General features: G+C 45.3%; 1 protein-coding gene across 1 annotated transcript in view; it reads right to left on the bottom strand.

The window, feature by feature from the left end:
* dlg1b (discs large MAGUK scaffold protein 1b) overlaps positions 1-23,870 on the bottom strand; it is a 137,104-nt gene that overhangs the window by 60,944 nt on the left and 52,290 nt on the right. Inside the window, 1 exon segment of the mRNA XM_072669294.1 lies at positions 14,763-14,930. Coding sequence (XP_072525395.1) covers positions 14,763-14,930 — 168 coding nt within the window.

Genomic DNA, 23,870 nt, shown 5'->3' with positions numbered 1-23,870 from the left:
CTTCGGAGTGGAGCGCAGCACTGACCGACAAGGACGGACACACAAATCTCGAGCGAGAGGGTGCCTTTCTGAATGATTTCCTCAATTATGAGAGTGGCTTCCTGCGTCGGGCTGTATCTGGTGGTTTCATCTGTGCAGCGTCCTCATGACCCCGGGGCTCTTCAGACACTCCCACACGCCCACCAAGCCGCCAAGCCGCACCCAGAGGAACTGGGAGGGTGGAATCCAAGCAGAAAGCAAAGGAGGGGGGGATCCGTGCAAGGCTATCCCTGCTCTTTCAGCCACCAACAACAGTTGGTGACGGCTATCTCAGAGATTCAGAGATCCCGACTCGACAAATCCAGAAAACCGTTGCTTTGGTAATTCCCTCGTCTGTCCTCACTATCATCAATCAAATGATACATTTGAAAGCTGCCAATTGAATTACAGCAGGCTGCTCAATTATTCCTCCGCGTTGAGTTCAACAGAAGTTCAGCCGAAGCTCAGCCGTTTCACCACAAGCTCTCACCACAAGCCCTTCCATAACTCCTCAACAACTATCCAAGACATGGCGTAGTAGAGACCAATGAAACAGTCAAGGTTGGCTGCATCGTACCTCCAACAGCCGTCCGTGGGTCAAGATGTCCACAACAGACAAACAATGGCGAACAAATTAGACCAGTCAATGCCAGGGTCAGGCCCTTCCACTGCCGGTCACTGGCTGTGCTGGTGCTGTCAGGACCCGTAGATGTTGTCTGGATAATGCCTGCCGCTGCTTCTGCTCGATGTTTGTGATCGGGGAGGAGCCATCACTGATTACCACCTCATGTTGCCTGCAGTGTGGCCCGTCAGTTACCTCTTATCAAGAAGCCAAATTTAATACATCTACCCGCTGACAGCCACAAGAACTCGGCAAACCTACTCAAGCCGAAGCTCTCACCACAAGCTCTCACCACAAGCCCGTCCATAACTCCTCAGAAACAACTATCCAAGACATGGCGTAGTAGAGACCAATACAATTTCCCGGTTAAGAAGAGTTCGCTGTTGTGCCGTTTGGTATGTAAAGTGCACCGATTCTTCTCCGTGGCTTCTCCAAGGGACCTTTCCAGAGATGTGCCACAGGTGCCGGATGAGTCGGGCAATTTCCCGGCTAAGAAGAGTTCGCTGTTGTGCCGTTTGGTATGTAAAGTGCACCGATTCTTCTCTGCGGCTTCTCCAAGGGACCTTTCCAGTCAGAAGCTTCCGGAGATGTGCCACAGGTGTCGGATGAGTCGGGTAATTTTGTCACCAGGCTCCGCTCAAACTCCTGTGGGAGCTAAAGCCATGGCAACCACTTGCACATCTAAGAGAGCCAGCAGGATTTCCCATGCAGAGGTTCCGCTCTCCTGGCCCGCACCAGACGCCATAGTAAACAAGCCCCTCGGCCTCGTCTGCTGACACGTTCATTAGTGCGCAGGGTGGAGGAAAAACATTCCCTGGCTTTGGAATACAGTCAATATGTGGGGTGATCAGAGAAGATTAGTCATCCTCCTGCAGATTTCAGGAGGCTTTCAGATGGAAGGCATTGGATAATTCCTCCTCCGAATGTGGAGCAAGTGGCTAATGTTCAATTTCACCTTAACTATCGATTTAGACACGGCAATCCCAACAAGCAAGCGTCAAGCATCAATAGAAAGGCAGGCGACAGATATGGCAGGACATCAATAATACATTCCCAATTACCTCTGAACACACTGTGTGCATGTCTAATGAGTATCCGGCAAACCCCATTTAGAGCTTCTCTTCAGAGCTAAGCCGTCCTGTCGGCCACCTTGCTAATTGACCATTAGACCACAACTGTACTGCAGTACTGAATGGCACGGGGGCATCAACCAAGACGGGCAGGAACAGGGTTGTGAAGTGGTTCCGTAGCTACGAAACTGTCAAGGTTGGCTGCAACAGCCAATCCTCCAACAGCCGTCCGTGGGTCAAAATGTCCACAACAGACAAACAATGGCCAACAAATTAGACCAGTCAATGCCAGGGTCAGGCCCTTCCACTGCTGGTCACTGGCTGTGCTGGTGCTGTCAGGACCCATAGATGTTGTCTGGATAATGCCTGCCGCTGCTTCTGCTCAATGTTTGTGATCGGGGAGGAGCCATCACTGATTAACCACCCCATGTTGCCTGCAGTGTGCCCCGTCAGTTACCTCTTATCAAGAAGCCAAATTTAATACATCTACCCGCTGACAGCCACAAGAACTCGGCAAACCTAAGTCAGGAAAAGGGGTCTCGGGAGGGCCTAATGAGTTCTGGGGAGCGGAGTTATCCATGGATCAAAACAACAGAAAGGAAAACACACTGTGCGGATTAGGTTTAGGGCACATTCTGCAATAGAAGACCACCCAAGTCTAAGCAGAGGTACTGCATGCATTCCCGGTACTCGGAGATGCCTGGATTTTAGAAGGGTGCAATTTTGAGGGTCTCAAAACAGGACAGCACTTCACATCAATACTAACATTTATGGCTTTTATGGAGCAAAGAATTCCAACATATGCATGATTCCCTGCTGGAGCTGTGTGTGTGTGTGTGTGTTTATGTGTGTGTGTATATAAAAGACTGCGAGCACTGCTGCATGACATGAGCACGCAGGTTGCCAGGCAGCAGGGGGAAGAGGTATGTGCTTCCACGTTTTCCCATTAGAGCACGCAGACATGCTGGACATCACGGACGAGCCGCTCACTGCACTGCACCGTTCGCTCGCTCACCCCCACAACACGGCTTACTCCTGACATCCTAAAGGGGAGCTTTTTGATCACAGCGAAGCCTTTTCACAGGCAATGACGTACCGCCTCGAAAATGACGCACCTCTACTCCATCAATGCACGAGCAGCTACCAGCCCTTACTGGCAATCACGTGCCCCGTCTCCCTTTGCCATATCGGGGAAAACAAGCGCTCACATCAATAAATCACACCAGCGTGGCGGGGAGCGCCAAAGCCCTGCATGCAACAGATAGGACCGGTCTTAACGAGGCAACTCCGCACGTGTGTGTGTGAGTGTGTGTGTGACCGACCGCAGAACCCCAAAGAGGCTGTGTGTGTTGTGGATGCAGTAGATGCCATCACTGACCCCCCGCCCCTCCGTTTCCCTTGCAGCGTTTCAGACTTACCAACAAGTGCAGATGAAGCCTCTTGGTCCTCCTCAGCGTGCCCATGATGCGCCGGCCCATCTTTTTGGCGTACCACACTGAGTTGAGCATGGTGGGCCGGAGGTCGGGTGCGCGTGGATGTGTGTGTGTGTGTGTGAGTGTGTATATGTGTGTGTGTGTATGCGTTTGCGCTCGGCAGCCCGACCTACGCAGGCATCTCAATCTCCCCCTATCTCCCTCTCAGAGGTAGTCTCTGCACGACGCGCGAGCCGGCGACAAAAACATGCCTCACAGGTTATGTGAACCTGTGACGAGCGGCAGGGAGAGAGCGAGAGACAGAGACCGAGAGGAAGAGAGAGAGAGAGAGAGAGAGAGAGAGAGAGAGAGAGAAGGAGAGGGAGGCAGCGACTGTCTGACGCACAGTGCTGCAGGGAGGGAGAGAGAGCAAGCAAGAGAGCAAGAAAGTGAGAGAGACCGAGAGACAGAAAGAGACCGTGGGAGAGTGAGAGAGGTTTTCACAATCTCTGCATCCACTGACTTGCTGCTTTATTCACCTCCTGCCTCCCTCGCTCTCTCTCTCTCTCTCTCTCTCTCGCGCGCTCTCTCTCTTTTTCGCTCGCTCGCGGTGTGTGTGAGTGAAAGTGTGTTGCGCTGTGTGGCGCAGGGCTACGAGCTCAGGGCAGAGCAGGTGCCTCCGTCCGCCTCTTCCAGCTCCAAAATGAGTCAGCAGGAAGCCGAGAGGCTTCGGCTGGAACTCTCTCTCCCTCTATCTCTCTCTCTCTTCCTCTCTCTCTCTCTCTCTCCTGACACAGCCAATTCTGTCCACTTCAGTGCTGTTGCACTCTCTCTCTCCTCTCTCTCTCTCTCTCTCTCTTGCCCTCTCTTCCCCTCAACCGCAGTCTCCGAGAGACACCCCGCGAATCGCGTCCTCCTCTTCCTATTTACCGTCTGACCTCCCTATTTTTTTCCACCCCTTCCTCAAAAGAAAAAACCCCGGTCAGAAATGTCCGCCCAGTGTCCGGTGGATGTGAGGTCCGGTGATTTTTTTTCTCTCCTATGGAACTGCTATGATCTTGCGTGCCGCGGAACTGCCGCCCCGTCCGCTCCGTGCTCGCCACAGCGTCCCTTCTCTGATGCCTTCTCTAACGTGGGCTCTATCTGTTCAACTTTGCGGCCACAAAGGGAGACGTAACGGGGGGTTGACGTCACAGACGGGAAACTGGGGGCGGCTCAAGGCTGATGGCTCGTACCGGAGAAAGTGACTGACTGAATGACTTGAATGCACAAACTCTTACTGAGAGCGTTTCTACGGTTCCAAGCAAGGCAGAGCGAGGACAGCGAGGGCTGATCTCTGGCTGATCCTGTAGCTGATCGTCAAGCAATCATAGCCTTCGTAAACAGACAGCTGATCTGAAGCACTGTACCATCGTCAGGACAGTTATAGTTAACACTCATAAGACATACACTTCATATGGGACGGACAAGGAGGTCCCATCACTCGACAACACTCACTCATTCATGCAACGGAGAGGCTGAGGGTGCGTTGGCAGCCAATGACATCAACTGCTCCATATTCAGAAGGGAAGCAATGTCAGCAGTCAGTCAATGGCCAGGAGCTCCAGACACTCAACGTCCACATTTCAGGTACAGGCTCCTAACCGTCTCATGCAGGTCTGAAGGCTGCCACACATACACACACACCCAAGTAGGTAGTCCAAGTAGGGTAGATGGGACGGCATGCATGTTGGGAACTGCACCATCTAGCATGGACACAAAGCCTTCATCTGCAGTGATGTGCTTGGGTCCACGTCCACATGACGTTACCACTGCAAAACAGGATGACCGACCACCACAGGTGGTCGACAGGTACATGATGGGAGACTGCTAACGGACAGGCTTACTTGTCATGTTTCCTAGAATGTGGATACTGTAGAAGCTACTGATCAGTCTTTTAAACTTGGGTTAAATCTAAACCAAGAAATGAACAGGATCTGTACTGGTAAAGAAAAACATTAGCACGGCACTGGCAGATGGTTTGGAGTCCATCTCCATTAACGTAGCTTTAAATATTCAGGATTTCAGGTTTACAAAGTCTAAAATGACAACAAGACTGCAAAATTACAAGCTTTCATAAAGATCCTACACTTTTAAAAGTAAATAAAGGTGCTACAAATGGTTCAAGTGATGCTCTAGATTCATAAAAATCAGTTCTCCATAAAGAACCGTTTCGGTAAGAGAAGTGAATGTGAAGAACCTGTAAAATTAAACCTTTAGAAGGGAATTATTTGATACATCAAATTTACAGAAGAAACAAAAATAGGACGTCCAGGACTGGAAACTGGATTCAAGGTCCAGACTGTAGGTCCTTTGATCTGTGGCATCACTCAAAGAACCATTTGTAGAGCACGAGTCTGGGCTATCAATCAAATGCAATGTTAATGAAGTGCTACAGACCACTGCTCAGAGACATCAAGCATTAGGGGACGTCTAAGTCTAAACTCGACTAAATAGGATTATTAATGGCGGACCACCGCTGGAACTGCACTGGCACTGTAGTCCAAGACTGGGTTAAAACCTTGGCCAAGAATTTAGCTTCAGGTTTAACATTAAAAGCTGATGAATTCACGTCATGTTGTATCATTGACCTAAAAACTAAAGCTCTACGGCCTTCTCAAGCGAACTCACCCAAAACTAGACTACGACAGTGTGAAACAGTCCTAAACAGTCTTTAGACCAACAGTTTAAAAGCATGAAACAGCAAAAACAGACAAGACGTTCATCCCTAGGATGAAGCCTCTCGCGTGCTTTGAGAGCACTGCATGACCAGATGACCGGACCACCACCACGGACAGCGACATGACGAGACACAAGACCCGCTCTGAACGACTGCACACAGAGATGGCTGCTGCCAGTTCCCGTGTCTGGGGGAGATGTCGGGGAGGAGGGTTTGAGGCCGTTACCTGGACAGTCATGGGGCTTTGAGGGTAGAGGGAGGCGGGGGTGGGGGGAGGGCTGTCCTCGCTCCCCACCGTGGGCGGCCCGTCGAAGATGCATTCCAGCGACTCAACCTACAGGGAGGGGGCAACTCAGCTTACTTCAACACACACTGCACCGGTAGACGTTAAGAATAAATAAACAAATAAACAAATAAATAACAAGAACAACAACAGAGCTCACAGTCTAGCGAGAGAGAGAGAGAGAGAAAGAGAGAGAGAGAGAGAGAGAGAGAGAGAGAGAGTGTATCGTGGGAGTGGTACAGAAGGATGCTGAGGCTACATGTGCTGTCTGAATGAACACACACACACACACACACACACACACACACACACACACACACACACACTAGGATCTTCAACGCAGACACAAGGAGACGCCGCCAAGCCTGACGTTTGAAGCTGCAGCAGCTACGGCTCAAAAGCAGCAGTTAGGAAGCATTAAACATCTGGACTAGGCCTAAGTCTAGACTAAACGGGATGCTTAACGGCACTGAAATTCTGAAGAACGCTCTGTCTGAAGGGGATTACATGTACATGAGGTCTGAGGGTCATGGTTTCTTCCACCGGAGATACCCTGAGACCTCCTACCCCGAGACAACTGCTGAATAAACCCCCCTGAGGAACTTTTGGAGGTTCTTCAGTGAAGGAACCTCCGTAGGGGCTTGGAGGAACCTTCAAGAAAAGGTTTTAAGAGAAGATTTAAGGTTCCTCCAAGCACCTGAAGAGGTTCCTCCTTAGTTTCAAACTGAAGAACGTCCAAAACGTCCTCAAGGATCTTCTACTATCTTCTACAAATGACTCATCTATGTCTATGGAGAAGGAATAGGTGATGTTAGTTTGGGTTTGGAGCATAAGAGACATTAAATGATTGTTTTTGCTTGTTGTTAACTGCAATGCGTTTCCATATTAAGCATTTCCAGACTGGCTTTGACCAGTTTCCCAGTTTTAATGAATGTATTGTGGCCTGAAAGCAACACTATGCAGCTATTTTACCTTAAAATATGAGCAAAAATCCAAAAATCAATAGTTTTCATAGTTTCACATATTTTTTGAAAATACCCACTCTCTCGATTTCACGAAGCTACTTTCTGACTGCTCTATTTAATTATATGTACATGAATTTTTGGCCATACCAATTTTTTTTTGTGCTACTACAACATCCAGGATTTCAGCTTAAGAAGGCCTGAGAGCTACTGAATGCTCTCAGTTGCGAAAACATCTAAACGCCGCAAAGACATCCCTCCTAATAACTCTCATCAATGCAAGCGAGCAAAGCTTGACCCGATGCATTCTCATCCTGAAGCTCTGCACAGCTGCTGCGACGTGAACGATCCACAAGGTGGAGCTGAAACTCCACTCGGCGAAGAGCGCATGGCATGGAGATGCAGCCCTGATCTCCAACACAGCAAGCACTTTTCCTCACGAAGTTTCTCCACGCCCACACTATTCGTCTTGTGACAAACAGTGATGGCGGGTGATTAATCACCGCGGGTGATAACAGCTTGTTTATGGTGCACAGCTATGTGAATATACTCTACGAGTCACAAAAGCACCTGAGGCATTTAATCAAACTGAGGAACGAGATTCGGGTACGAGGGAAGAAGGTGCCATCCGTCGTTCCGGACGCTTCTCGCTTGTCAAGCGAAACGCTCAGCGCTTCCACTGCCACTGACGCTCTACTGAAGCTCCAGCAGAGGTAGGCGGCCGATGGCGAGCTGGAGCTGAGGGCGATGTGGAGTAAATGGGCCTCTGAGGGAAGAGGGTGAGTGGGCATGGAGCAGGACTGCAACCATTAGTCAACCATTTCTATTAGTCATTTTTTGTTACTGTGCCTTTAGGACTGCTATATACACTATCTGTCCAAATGTTTGTGGACACCCCTTCTATTAAATGCCAAAGATATCAAAGCAGTGGTTTAGCTGGGCTACCTCTGATGTTCTAGCTGAGGTTAGTTCGATGTTACCCAGCTTTTGATAGCTATATGTTGCAGTTCTCTTGCAGATGTTAGCTAGATGTTAAGCTGGGCTACCTCTGATGTTCACTAGATGTTAAACTTCTCTAGCTGAGGTTAGTTCGATGTTACCCAGCTTTTGATTGCTATATGTTGCAGTCCTCTTGCAGATGTTAGCTAGATGTTAAGCTGGGCTACCTCTGATGTTCACTAGATGTTAAACTTCTCTAGCTGAGGTTAGTTAGATGTTAAACCAGTGGTTTAGCTGGGCTACCTCTGATGTTAACTAGATGTTAAGCTGGGCTACCTCTGATGTTCACTAGATGTTAAACTTCTCTAGCTAAGGTTAGTTAGATGTTAAACCAGTGGTTTAGCTGGGCTACCTCTGATGTTAACTAGATGTTAAATTACTCTAGCCGAGGTTAGTTCGATGTTACCCAGCTTTTGATAGCTATATGTTGCAGTTCTCTTGCAGATGTTAGCTAGATGTTAAACCCGTGGTTAAGCTGGGCTACCTCTGATGTTAACTAGATGTTAAATTACTCTAGCCGAGGTTAGTTCGATGTTACCCAGCTTTTGATAGCTATATGTTGCAGTTCTCTTGCAGATGTTAGCTAGATGTTAAACCCGTGGTTTAGCTGGGCTACCTCTGATGTCCACTAGATGTTAAACTACACTAGTTAGATGTTAAACTAGTCTAGATGTGGTTAGTTAGATGTTACCCAGCTTTTGATAGCTATATGTTGCAGTTCTCTTGCAGATGTTATCTGGATGTTAAACCAGTGGATTAGCTGGGCTACCCCTGCCTTCTCAGGTTACATCCGTAACAATCCTTGGCAACCTAGCTGATGTTAGCTAGACGTTAAACTACTTTATCTGGAAGACAACTAGATGGTAAACTACTACCGATGCTAGGTAAATGTTATCTACTCTACCTGGTGTTCACTAGATGTTAAACTATGCTAGCTAGATGTTAAACTACTCTAGCTGAGGTTAGGTAGATGTTACCCAGCTTTTGATAGCTATATGCTGCAGTTATCTTGCAGATGTTAGCTAGATGTTAAACCAGTGGTTTAGCTGGGCTACCTCTGATGTTCACTAGATGTTAAACTACTCTAGCTGAGGTTAGTTAGATGTTACCCAGACTAGCTTTTGATGCAGTCAGCTACTTTTAGAGTTGCACAAACTGCTGACACAGATGTGGCACCATGACTACAGGGGTATACAGCCCCCCAGCATTGAGCTGTGGAGCAGTGGAAGAACTGTGCTCTCTGGAATAAAGGGATGATGGTGAAACTCCATCCAGTACTTTTGGGACGAGTTGGGGAGTTGGGGATGATGAGGTTGGGTGGTGAATGAGCTATGAATGAGCAGGTGTCCCAATACTTTTGTCCATATACAGGGTTCATACATTTCAAATGACTTTTCAAGTAGCAAAAAAAAAATCCAGGACCAAAGATATTGTTTACGGGAATGTTTAGTCTACGCTAGTAGCTGAAAGACTGTCCAGGCTGGCACGGCCAAAACTGTGCATGGTCATATGAAATACGGGCAGCGATTGGTCATGTGAAAAATGATGCTAATGTAAAAGTTTGTGTTTTCTATTATTCTATTATTATTATAAGTATTTTTTCAATTTTGTTATTTTTCAATGACTATTCAGTACTGGATTTCAGCATGTTTATTTTCCATGACTTTCCAGGTTTTCCAGGACCCGTACGAACCCTGATATAGTGGGCACTTTGCAGAGTCCGCTACAAATCGTTCAGCTCTTGCAGTTAAACTGTTTTCCCTCACTCTTCTTCCGAGAAGAAGCAGCAACCCACAAAGTCTCTACGATGATTAGGTCTGAGGTCAGGTCAGCCTCAGTCCGTGCCTCTTCCATGGTCCATTGTCCTGCTGTAGAAGCTATCCCCAGTGCCACTGGCTGTAACACAACCTGAAAACACCTCCAGGCTTCACAGTTAGAAAGGTGTTCTTTGCATGAAATGCAGATCCTGCTGATTGTGGCCAAAGAGTTCTGGTTTGACCTGGTCAGTCCACGGCACTCGTTTCCAAAACTCTTCTCTAGATGCTCTGGAGCTCACTTTTAAGTTTGATTAGCTGAAGAGGCTAATCACAGAGGTGTTTACTGCTTCTCTATTAAAATAATTGTGCAATTTGTCAAAGGTGCCCAAAATACTGGGTATAGATATAGATGGGTATAGGTATAGATGGGTATAGTATGCATGGTCAGCCCTGGCACGCTTTTGCATGCTTTTGGTAGCAGTCATAAGCATCTATTTGGGCCTAATCATGCTGGAGTCGGTGCAGTCGGAGCTTTACACATCATAAAATGCTTATTTTTTTATTCTAATGCAATGTTTTCTTTGAATTCTACAAATATTGGAGATTTAAAAGTTTGACAGTCCCACTGTAGAAGGCATAACATTGCGGCTGGTCAAATAATCGAATAATAGTGGCTTACAGAAATTGCAGCCCTAGATCTGAGGCGAGCCATGGCCTTTGGTAGATGAGCTCATGGCTAGGGGGTGATGGATGGGAGGCAGAGAGACAAGGCAGAGGAGGGAGAGCGGTGGGGATGGAGGGATGAGTTCATCGGTGAGGAGGGGGCTGAGAGAGCTGAGAATTATGAGAGGCGGCAGGCGTGAATCGTTGGCCATAGTGTGTGTATGTGTATGTGTGTGTATGTGTGTGTGTGTATGTGTGCTGTTAGTACAGGACTGAGAGAGTGCAGAGGGGTCATAAATCTAAGAGCAGAGGGGAGCAGTGGAGCACAACAGCCATGGGAGGAGCACTCGTAAATGTTGAGCCACACACACACACACACACACACACACACACACACACACACACACACACACACACACACACACACCATCTTCGGGCACCTTAGACAATCGCTCTGCCGTTCAGTTAGCATACTGAAGCGTGACTGTAGTTCACCTTGAGTAAAACGGCTCAGCAATTTCACGCAAACATTCAAAGAAGCTGTTAATGGTGAAGGAGAACCAGCTCTAGGTCACTTTCAGTGCTTAAAGTGATGGAGAAGGCATTACACGACTACGACAACTACCACAAGCATCTGTAGGTTAGTGATTTATTCAAGGAATCCACCCATTCGTCGTAGACCGACCATTATAGAACCCAATCAATTGCCTTACATCTCTACAGCACGTCGCTTCAGAGCAGGGGTGTGAATTTCGGAAGGATTGTGATAATCGATTCGAGCCATTCGAGTTAAAAACAGGTACTTGTTACGAGCCTGGAGATAAAAACGTTTAAAAACCCAAATATTTAAGCACACTTTTAAAAATGTGTCCAATAAATAAATAGTTTTCATCATTTAGAACAGATGCTGCCTCTTCAGGTGAGCTGGCTATGTTCTCTCTATAGAGCTATATGTTAAGTTTAACATCTGGTAAACATCAGAGGTTGCCCAGCTAAACCACTGGTTTAACATCTAGCTGATATCTGCTAGAAAACTGCAGCATATAGCTATCAAAAGCTGGGTAACATCTAACTAACCTCAGCTAGAGTAGTTTAACATCTAACTACTGAACTTTAACATCTGGTAAACATCAGAGGTTGCCCAGCTAATCCACTGGTTTAACATCTAGCTGATATCTGCTAGAAAACTGCAGCATATAGCTATCAAAAGCTGGGTAACATCTAACTAACCTCAGCTAGAGTAGTTTAACATCTAACTACTGAACTTTAACATCTGGTAAACATCAGAGGTTGCCCAGCTAATCCACTGGTTTAACATCTAGCTAATATCTGCTAGAAAACTGCAACATATAGCTATCAAAAGCTGGGTAACATCTAACTAACTTCAGCTGGAGTGGTTTAACATCTAGCTGATATCTGCTAGAAAACTGCAACATATAGCTATCAAAATCTAAGTAACATCTAACTAACCTCAGCTAGAGTAGTTTAACATCTAACTACTGAATTTTAACATCTAGTAAACATCAGAGGTAGCCCAGCTAAACCACTGGTTTAACATCTAGCTGATATCTGCTAGAAAACTGCAACATATAGCTATCAAAAGCTGGGTAACATCTAACTAACTTCAGCTAGAGTGGTTTAACATCTAACTGATATCTGCTAGAAAACTGAAACATATAGCTATCAAAAGCTATTCAACATCTAGCCAACATCTGCAAGAGAACTGCAACATATCACAGTCAAAAGCTGGGTAACATCTACATAACATCGGCAAGAGAACTGCAACATATAGCTATCAAAAGCTAGTTAACATCTAACTAACCACATCTAGATTAGTTAAACATCTAACTAGTGGACATTAACATCTAGTGAACATCTGAGGTAGCCCAGCTAAACCACTGGATTAACATCTAGCTAACATCTGCAAGAGAACTGCAACATATCACGGTCAAAAGCTGGGTAACATCTAGACAACATCGGCAAGATAACTGCAACATATAGCTATCAGAAGCTGGTTACCATCTAACTAACCTTAGCTAGAGTAGTTTAACATCTAGCTAGCATAGTTTAACATCTAGTGAACACCAGGTAGAGTATATAACATCTAGCTAGCATCGACTAGAGTAGTTTAACATCTAGTTAACATCAGCTAGGTTGCCAAGGATTGTTAAGGGTGTGACCTGAGAAGGCAGAGGTAGCCCAGCTAATCCACTGGTTTAACATCTAGCTAACATCGGCAAGAGAACTGCAACATATAGCTATCAAAAGCTAGTTAACATCTAACTAACCTCAGCTAGCGTAGTTTAACATTCAGCTTAGATCAGCTAGAGTAGTTTATCTAGTGAACACCAGGTAGAGTAGATAACATCTAGATAGCACTGGCTAGAGTAGTTTACCATCTAGTTGCCTTCTAGATAAAGTAGTTTAACATCTAGCGAACATCAGCTACGTTGCCTGGTTAGGCTTCCTCTGCCCTACAGGTCACATCCTTAACAACCCTTGGCATCACGCTCAAATTAAGAAGCTTATATTTTGGAAAAATTAATAAATAAAACTGCTTATTTTCTATAATTTGTTGTGGTTAAGTCTAGTAAACATTGCGCTAACCTCAGCTAGAGAAATTAGAAAAGTTAGTAATAAAGCTGAAACAACGAACAAAAAAAAACGTGAATCAAATAAATACGTGAATAACGACAAATTAATGAAATATCGAAACGGTTTGACTTTGTTTAGTCTATAAAAACAAACGTTTCCAAAGCTGAACGGAGTTCAAGGAATGGTATATCAACGCCAATTTCCTAAAAAAAAAAAAAGATTTTGGGAAATTAGTGACAGTCCAAGCCTAGTGCTTATTAGCAACATTAGCCTAGCATCTCCCATTGTAAACTAAAGAAGCTCTAGTCGGACACCGAGCAGGTCTGAGCTGACTGACCGCCTCTGCGGTCATGTCTTCTTTGATTTCTCACCAAACTACTCCTTTACCTAATCTGCCATCACCACCGATCAGCCATAACATTAAAACCACCGACAGGTGAAGTGAAAAACCTTGATTATCTTCATCTGCAGTGGCTTCTGCCAAGGGGCGGAGCTACATATCAGGAAGCAGGTGAACAGCCAGTTCTTTAAGGTGATGGAAAGGTGCTGAAGCATGAGCGTAAGAACCTGAGACACTTTGACAAGAACCAATCTGTGATGTTCTAGACGCGTCCGATGGGACAACCGCTGAACCGGCGACAGGTCTATGGAGATCCCACCTCCCAGCTTAAGGTCCTGGTGTCAGATACTTGCCTATGCACACCATAGGACATTTGCAGAGGTCTTGCTAGGCAGGTAGTGCTAATGTTATGGCGGATCGGTGTGTACACACGGACCAAGAAGACTGCTATTATTTTTAGCTACTTTTAGGAGTCCACTGCTGGAAGCGAGCGCTACACTGCAGCCCTGACTATGAGCCCAGTCTACTGTGCATAACTTTAAAGAAGCAGCAGTGCTAAGTATCTGAGGACATGCACATCTCCACTGCCTCTTACGTCCCTGGGTGGTATGATCTGGATCAGGGTGCATTCAGCTATGCAATAGATCATGAATCAGCCTGTGGGGTCCATGGGAGCGTGTTATTTGCTGCTGCACGCTATTAATAAAAATAAATAAATAAATAAATAAATCAAGCAGCACCCATGAGTGAAGGGAGGAAAAAAAAAACATATATATATATATATATATATATATAAAATTATGTTTAATAATGTTTAATAATAAATACATAGTAATTTATTATTATGTATTAGATATTTATTTATATATATATATTTTTTTTTTTATTATTATTTTATTTATTTATTTTTTTTTCCCCCATGGGCACTGCTTGATTTTTATTTATTTATTTATTTATTTATTTATTTATTTAGCTTGGTGGGAGGGGGGTCAAGAAACCCCCGGCAGCAAAATGGTCTGCCCCACCGAAGAATTGTCTGCTCAGACTACGCGGCACATTTTCATCATGGTTATTCAGTTGGTTTGGCTGTAGTGTGTATGTGTAGGGTGGGGGGCTGGAAAGGGGACTGACAGTAGCAAACTAGCATTGGGCCATGTATATGACTGTATATTTATATGTGTATGTGTGTGTGTGTGTGTGTGTGTGGAATGGCACTGGATGGCATGGCAGCATTTGGGCATTTGGAGAATGAGGTAGTGAAGCAGCAGGTCAGCTAGAAGCAGGCAGGCCACACCACAAGCCCAGACCTCGCCAGGCCTTACCTTCATCGGGGAGATGTGGGCGTGGGCCACATAGCCGTGGACGTTCTCGATCTGTGAGATGTTCTTCTCGGCCACCTGGACCAACTCCGGGCCCGGGCCCTCCGGGTCCGTGAGCTGGGGGGAGCTCTGCTCCTGCGGCGATGCGTCCTCGTCATGGTGCCGGTACTTCTGCAGAAAGAGCACAAAGGAAGGATGTTCAGGTGACCGCACGATAACATGTCCCACTCCAGCACGACCTTGAAGATCAGATGCCGAGATCGAGGGGGGGTGCATTATTGGATTCCTGGAAAGAACCACTGCAATGGTGCTGCAGATGGAAGCATGGGCCGTAGAAGCATGTCTGGGAAACACAAGAGCGGTCCAAAAGCATGGAGACGGAATGAGGCTCCACACTGTAATCCCTAAATTTATGGTAATCTTTGACCGGGAGATGCAGCACAGCCCTTTTTCACGACTGACTAGATCAGGAGGAAGTGTTGACAAGCTCTTTTTAAGCCTGTACTTGCCTGTCCTTTCCACACTACTGACAGCAAATTATGCACAGCACTAAACCTGCATATTCATTTTCGGTGACTAACAGGCATCACTTGGCATCGGGACAAGTCCACTGCTGCCACTGGCATTAGGGAAAACAAGATTGCTCTAGGCCAGCCTAGAAAACCCAGCTATCGAACCTTGTAGTCAAAAACCCAGTGTTTCAAGCTCTGAGCCACCACTGTCCCTTAAAGTACCATTATTGTGAATGCAATCAAATCCTCACTGCAATGCTTCTCCAAAATCTAGTAGAAAGCCTTCTTCCCTGAACAGCGAAGACAGTTACTCCAACAAAAGCAGGATAAAGTCTTTTTTTACACCCTTGACTTTGGAAGAAACAATAAATGAGCAGGTGTCCCAATACTTTTGTCCAAAAAGTGTATCTAAAATATAGAAATATAGCGGCTGAAAATGTTCATTATGTTTTTATTTTCGGTTTATTAGACATTCATCGGTCATCTCTAATTTATATACAGTCTTGTTCAAAAGTTTGGACACCATATTTTTTTCGTTTTTAGGTAAAGGGGGGGGGGGACCCAACATAAATACGTAATACGTATTTACGTATTACGTAATAATGCGCTAGCCACAAGCTAAGATGTTAGCCCTGAGCGTGCTTTTCCTCCCAGCTCTCGATTTCGAGAGTTTTTGAGGTAACTGGGAGCTGGCTTGGTGAATATAATTTTATTAAAATGAGTACTAGTACACTGTACTGATACAGTCCTATAGGTTAAGTGAAGAGAGAAAGTAAGGGGCCTCCAGTGAGCTTGAACTCTGTCCAGAAGAACATCGTTACTGACCGCATTAACTATTTAGGACCACTAGATCAAGGAGAGAGGGGGCCGTTGATACCTTGGGGAACTAAGGCTGGATCCTATGGCCTCTCTAATGACATGACAGGATGATCTGTATACGTCTGGAACTAGGACAGAGTCGGTCTGGTACTTTCCAAGCTGCTTCAGACAACCGCTAAAGGTGCATATAGCTGACGAATCCTCCCTGTACGGGCAGGGGATGTCCTCAGTTGCCAAGGCAACAGGGTTCCCAGCATACGAACATAAGTTTCCTCTATAGGTAGCTCTGTGATTCACACGGCTTTATTTAAAGCTGACAACAAGCCCTCTGAAGTGGCCTCCTCGCCTCACTTTGCATATCTATTTCCGCATCGTCCAATCGGCGGCCAGATCACAATGACGTGCAGTCGATCTATACACTGGCACTCACTGCAGTCTCTACATTTACCTGATATTTAATAAATGTGATTAAAAACATAAATTTTGACCAAGAAAACTCAACTGTACAACAGTGAGCGCTAGTGCTGCACCGATACAGATGCTGTATATCGGTATCGGCGCCGATACTGGTACTTACACACAGTATCGGTATCGGTTATAGAGAGCACCGATACCATGAACCTTTCGAGGGTTTTTGAGGTCATTGGGAGCTGGCTTGGTTAATCTAATTTTATTACATTTATATTATAATAATAATAATTCAACTTTATAAGCTTCAGTCTGCTGAAAGTGTGTTGGATACAGTGTGTAAGGATCTCCCAGGCTTGTACTGAACAATACCTTACACAGTACACTGTACTGATACAGTCCTATAGGTTAAGTGAAGAGAGAAAGTCGGGGTACTAAAGTACTGTAAGTACTAAAGTTACTTAAAAAGTTACTTACAGTACTAACAAGTAGTACTTACATACAGTATCGGTAGCGGTTATAGAGAGCACCGATACCATGAAACTTACTGACGCCTCACGTTTTTTTTCATAATTTATTTTAGTTTTTAGCTTTTTAAAATGTTTAAACAACCAGTAAAATTCAGTCATAAATATTATTATCATTAAACAGACGATTCATGGAAATTTCAGCACTTTCTGTTTACATGTGGTGGTTTTTTTTTTTGGTGAAGTTGAGTTTCAGCAGCTTGTTTAAAAGAAACTCACTGAAGTTTAGTAGCTTTTTACATAGAGACGTGAACCTGGAGGTGAAATTGCTGAATAAGCACTTTTAGTTTTTAAACTGTTTTTTTTCACTGCTCTGAATTTTACACCAGTTAAAAGCTGTTTGATGAAGCTTAGATAGAAGCTTATTTATCTTATTTGTAATTAAATAAATAATAATTAATAATCTTATGTATATGTTCCATACTTTACTACCTCAGTACCTGCTGTGTTTCATGTGCATTATAAGCTGTCTGCATATTTATGTCACGGCATGTTGAATTTCTATGCACCTCATTATCAATACCTACCTGTTAAACCTGTTAATATGTGCATCTTTCACTCATTACCTCTACTCCGAATTGAGTCGTATTTATTGTATTTACTGTATTTACTGTACTGTCCTGCACGTTGCACTTTCTGCAGTCTGTCCTGTACTCTACTGCTGCACCTTATTCTGGAAAAAACGTCATTTCATTTCTTGCACAGCTCTGAAACGTTTCAAATGTGCAGTTCCTCAACCTGTAAACGCAGTTTTTTTAAGCTTATTAGATCTTATTTAGGATAAGATATAAAAATAAAACCTATAAAAAGTGAAACATTATAATATTCAGGATTTATAGCATCTATCGAGTATTTGAGTCAGAGTTGATACTTGAAAATCTGGTAGAAAAATCTGGAGAAAAGTGGAAAAGTGGAATGCAAAAAAACATAGCGCATCCAACAAGAACTACTCCTTCATCTACTATACAGCAATAAAACGGGGAGGCTGGCAGAAGATGCCGATTCTACACGCTGATCTGCTTTACTGTGTGCAGTGTAAACTGTAAAATGTGGCACATGCAAAAGTTTGGGCACCCATCCCAAACCCGTCTGTCGTTCACTAGTGAGGACTGGTTAGGCAGGTGAGGAGCTGACATTAGGACCTGCCAGCTGAGGACGATTCTAGGTTGCAGTTAATGTCCTGACACTACCAACACTGAATCACGGGTTCCCGATGATGGGTTCCCTCCAGGATCTGAAGGCGACTGAGATGAGAACTACAGTGGATCGATCACTGCTGATTGCTGATTGCTGTCTTTCAATGATACTGATTTGAGGGCGGGGCTGGATACCTCCGTCCCTAATCATCAGTGTTTTCAACTTGGAACCCTGAAAATGGCTAAAAGCTACGCTAACATCCAGACACTGATAAAACCAGCTGGTCTCAAGTTCCAATTGGATTTTTCTCCACAGACAGCAGTCGTGTGTGTTTGTGTGTGTGTGTTCAGCTGGTGGGAGGAAACGCATCACAGAACAGGGCAGCTCAGTCTTCCCCTGACCAGCACATGAGGAGGAGGATCTCCTGGCAACCACAGCGGCTCACCGTTGAGTCACATCCCACTGTGAGTTAGGTAAGCTGCTCGCTATTCATACCAGGACCTTCCTGTAACACACCTGACACTTCCACCGCGGCGCAGACTGACCTCCCATATACTGTCTTTTGCAGAAGTTTTGGCACCCCTGGAGCAAAGGAGAAAAAAATCAAATTTTTCGGAATTCAGTAACTTTTTTTTTTGATGTTTAGGATATTAAATTAAAGAAATGCCTGGAATTCTGACCCCAAATACACCCTAAAATAGCCTTTATTATAAAAATGACATTGAAAATATGGTCTATGCCAAAAATGTGAACCCATCCAGAAATCCCATGCTGGAACTTTGCAGAAACACCCATGAATGTATTAATAAAAATGAAAACAGCACTCTGTCTGAGTAGTCTGACTGACCGCATCCTCTCCAAATAGGAAAACTTCACCACCTGATGTAAAAGCAAAAGCTCAGCAAAGTCACGTGGACGTAAAACCTAGAAATCATGTGAGCCAAGAGAGAGAATTAAAACTGAATTAAATTAATGAGACACCACCTGCTCCTGTGCCATTAAGAGCTGGAAGGGATTCAGTTAAAAAAAAAACTAAAAATCCTCTCTGCCCACACCCGAACTGACCTGTGGAGAACACTGGACCAGCACCAACCAAGAGGCGCTCAGAGAATGAAACAGGAACCGGTGCCATGTGCTAACGATACCTTGGCTCTTCAACAAATAAATAAAAAACCTCCTCAGCCAACAGCCTGGAAACCATGAAACACCCTCGAGATTGATAATTACAGCCATAACATTAAAACCACTGAAAGATGACGGTCAATGACAAAAGTATTGGGACACCTGCTCATTCAAAATGTATTAAAAAGAGTATCTCCTGCTTTTGTTGGAGCAACTGTCTCTACTGTCCAGGGAAGAAGACTTTCCACTAATTTTTGGAGCACTACAGCATTTCTGTGAGGATTTGATTGCATTCAACGACAGTGAGGAGCATCAGTGAGGTCAGGATGTTGGATAATCTCCACACCCCACCTCCCCACCTTTATTAATCCCAAAAGTACTAGATGGAGCTCCAACCATCCATCATTTCAGAGTACACAGCCCCACTACTCCACAGCTCCATGCTGGGGGGCTTTAAACCCCCCTATAGCCCACACCTGGCATTAGGCAGCATGGTGCCCATAGGTTCATCATGTTTATCTGCTCCAGAGAGTGTCAGCAGCAACGGGTGCAACTTAATATAGCTGAATGCATTCATTAGAAGGGGTGTTTACAAATATTTGGCCACCCAGTGTACCCAGTGTTCAAATATGACACCCACATGTTGTGGGAGCAGCAGGGGAGATGAGAGGGGAGCTGGGGAGAGGATGGTGTTATAGCGGAAAGCTCCGCGTTAATGTGGTGCCGCGCCACGATAACTGCTGACAGCTCACGACTGTACAGAGGCCTACAGAGGCTCTGCTGTTGTTAAAGCAATGTATTATCGTGCCAAGACAGGCGGGCGACCCAGCGCTGTAGCTAACTCCTGCTATCTGAAGCTGCTCAAAATAGAGCCTGTGCACCCAGCCAGCATGTCCTGAGAGAAAGGACAATCGACTGAGAAATTAGTATTTACCAGAGGAGCAGTCTGATGCGCCGCGCCGGCTCCCTCGTACATCACTGTCATGTGAATGTTTTGCCCTTGGTTTAATCAGAGGAGGAAAAAAAAAAAAACACTCGCAATTCCATCATTGTTCTAATTAGAGCCCGTCTCAGCTTCCCGCGACTGGCGCGAAAGCGGCTAATTAGGCCTTTTTCACTAGTGAACAACGGCTCTGATATTAGGTAAGAGCTGAAGGTAGTGATTATATAATCTCTAATATTTCAAATAATCCTATTTCTGCACTGAACTGGTTGATTTCAACTTCTAGAAACAGTTGGAAGCGTCTGCTTTGCACACTTCCAAAATCTAGGCTGCGTCCCAATTGTGTACCAATTACTAATACTAGCAAATTTTGGAGTGTGACGTATGTAGTATAGATAAAAGTGTCGGTTATGGTCATGGAGTATCCTGAAATATCCACAATGTACACTCAGAACCGGTCAGTTTTGGAGTGTAGTTACCATGGACACCACCATCCCATCTGATACAATCATTAAAAACATTAAAATGATCAATAACGATGCAACTGCAGCAGCGACGGCAGCTAGACAACTTGCCGTGACGTATGTTGGCATAGCAACGCTTCATCACTTCCGGTTACTACCGTACTGACCCGCCAAAGCCCCACTATTAAGATTAGTATATCGCTCCTGTCCGATGAAAACCATGTTTCTCCATTTTTGGCCGTTTAAGTTTTCTCCACACACACTATGTAAATAATTCTGGATGAATGAACCAATAGGAATGCTCTAAATTTACAGACCTCCATTAGGTTACGAAGGTTTTTTCCATCGCACAGCGACGATAAAGTCTCTACCTTATAGTATTAGTGTGTATTACGCAATTGGGACGCAGCCCTCGTAACTCACTCCAGCACTAGGCGAGAATTGGCACTTTTTGCTCATGGGCTCCCCCTACGGTTCAGTAGGAGTGTAATTCACTTTTACTCCACCGCTGTAAATACAGATCACGCCTTGAGCGCCCCCTCATGGACAGCTGTACAGGTGCATTTCTGGACTGAGCTGAGATACACAAGATACAGAGGCGGCACCTGAAAGAAGGTAGAGAAGCATGTGGGCTGAGGAGGTGGAGTAATACTACAGGATTTTACACTAATATGACTCTATGGGTTACGCAGCGTTACACAGCAGCAGTTCTGGAGAGAGGGTCTCCTCCTGCAGCTTCACCACCAAAGCTCCATATAGTGCAGTAGCAGCAGCGTTCCGGCCCAAATGGCAATGACAGGGACGCCATTCCCCCTATTACAACCAGTAGAGCATCAGCATACATAAAGCTACATTAAACATATATATATGGGGCAGTGATGGCTCAGCGGTTAGTGGCTCAGCCGGGCTATCGATAACAGGGTTGTGGGTTCAATACCCGGGATACCTCAGCAAGCTGCCACTGTTGGACCCTTGAGCAAGGCCCTTTACCCTCTCTGCTCCTCGGGCGCTGGAGTTGGCTGCCCACCGCTCTTGGTGTGTGTACTCACTGCCCCTAATTCACTAGTGGTTTGTGTGTGTGTGTGTTCACTACCACAGATGGGTTATATATATATATATATATATATATATATATATATATATATACGTACACACACATATACTTCTTAATCTGGAGGCAGATTTGCTGAAGAAATGTACTGTAGGTTTCTCTACTCCATTACTCCAGATACAGAACCTTTCCAGGCCTGAAGTCTGTACACGGCTCAATACAGCAAGGCAAAGAAACACAGAGGCTGAAAAACACCACTGCTTTTATATTCATATCCAGCCAAGTTTGATTAAAATAATCAAGCAGTCAAAAGTTACACTATCTGGGCCAAATTCAAAACGCCCGGCAGCCAGGCGCTGGAGCCCAGTCACATGGGATGACTTGTAATGTTCAGATTAACAGCGAGGCTCTGCCAGAACTGCCATCAGTGCTGAATGAGCAGCGCTCCAAACTAAGCACTTCACTCCCATTTGCAAGTAAAAATAATCCCATGCGCATTTACAGAGGTCTTTAGCAATGGTGGCTCAAGGTTTCGGCTATGAGGTGCAGCGGGTCCCGGGCAGAACCGCAGGCCTTTGTGGGACTGAGCAGGGATAATAAGGTAAATCGGAGTTACCCTCGCTTGACAACATATTTCATTTCAAAGTCTTTCCCTCTTCATTCCTCAAAACAGTGAATCAGCAGAAGCGTCGCTGGCTGCTGGTCGCGGGTCGCGGGTCGTCTGGACCGGAGCCTTGATTAAAGCGGTCATGAATAGGTGGCTTCAAAGGACACCCCCGAATCTGCCGTTTGTGTTACTGCGCCTTTAAGACTGATGTATGTAAATGACCTCGGTTCGGATGCAGATGCAGTCGATCAGCCGAGGCACGCTCGGTCTCTGAAGTCTGCTTGTTCGGCTTTGAATTGGAAATGAGTGATGATGATTGGTGACAGTCCAAGCCTAGTGTTTGTTAGCAACGTTAGCCTAGCATCTCCCGTTCCTAACTAAAGAAGAACACGTCGGATATCCAACGTCTCTCGGTTGATTGGCTGCATCTGGGGACCGTGTCCGATTATGCGCCTTGGAATTTCAACCAAACTACTTCGTTAAGGAGCTCCACTGAGGACCATAATAGCTATATGACATGTACTGTAGCAGCAGTAAGCTCTAGGTCACATTTCCTGGCTGGAGTTCCTGGCTGTCCTGCAGCATTTAGAGATTAACTCCCCGAGGTTAGGAAACGGCTGAGATTGCTAGGCCTGACGCAGCCTCGGCGTTCCGAGGATCTCCGTGGCTACAGATTATTGATGAAAGCTAGCCGAGCGTCAATCCACAGCTCAGCAGAGGAGAGGAAATCTGCTGGGCAGCCTAGGAATCAAGAGGATAATGTCATGGTTGGAAGACCAAGTGGTAAGGAAGACCATAGTCTACGGTACTCTACGCACACTAATCGGACACGTGGCCAACTGGGATCTCCTATAGGCTCTCCAATCTAAAAACCGGCCATCTGGGATCAATCCCACGGATTTGCTCATCTGGTCTGTTCATCATCTGCTCATCTGACCAGTAATTATAGTGGTTGGTGTGGCACAACAGATAAAACCACTAGCTGCCAGTGAGCTATTACACCATGTGGGAGACCAGGATTTGATTCCCAGTCTGGGTGACCGTATGCTGCGCCACGCCAATAAGAGTCCCTGGGCAAGACTCCCAACACTGCATTGGCCCTCCTCTGTAATACGAGTTACCTTGTAAGTCGCTCTGGAGAAGAGCATCAGCTAAATGCTGTTAATGTAATTAAGGCAAGTATCTGAATACAGCATGGAAGTGGAAAGTTAGGACACCCCATGAAAACCTTCATGTAACCAATGCTGAGATCAGCATCATTTATATGTTAAAAAAATATATATATTTATATTTTATTACTATAAAAATGCCTATAATTAGGAGCAGGTGCAGAACATCAGCTGAGATGATCAGAACATGGTTGGAGAGGATTATTCTGGAGGAGTCTGTCTTATTTATTTAACCCCCAGACGTTTAGTCTGGTCTGCTCTTGCTTGATAGTTGAAGAGAATGAGGGGTGAAGAAGATCAGCATCATGGCCAGATCCAGAGAGCTCTCTGAGGCCTTCAGAAAGGAGACTGG

Source organism: Salminus brasiliensis, chromosome 23 (genome assembly GCF_030463535.1).
Source record: "Salminus brasiliensis chromosome 23, fSalBra1.hap2, whole genome shotgun sequence".
Classification (NCBI taxonomy): Eukaryota; Metazoa; Chordata; class Actinopteri; order Characiformes; family Bryconidae; genus Salminus; species Salminus brasiliensis.
This window is presented reverse-complemented; position numbering and strand designations above follow the sequence as displayed.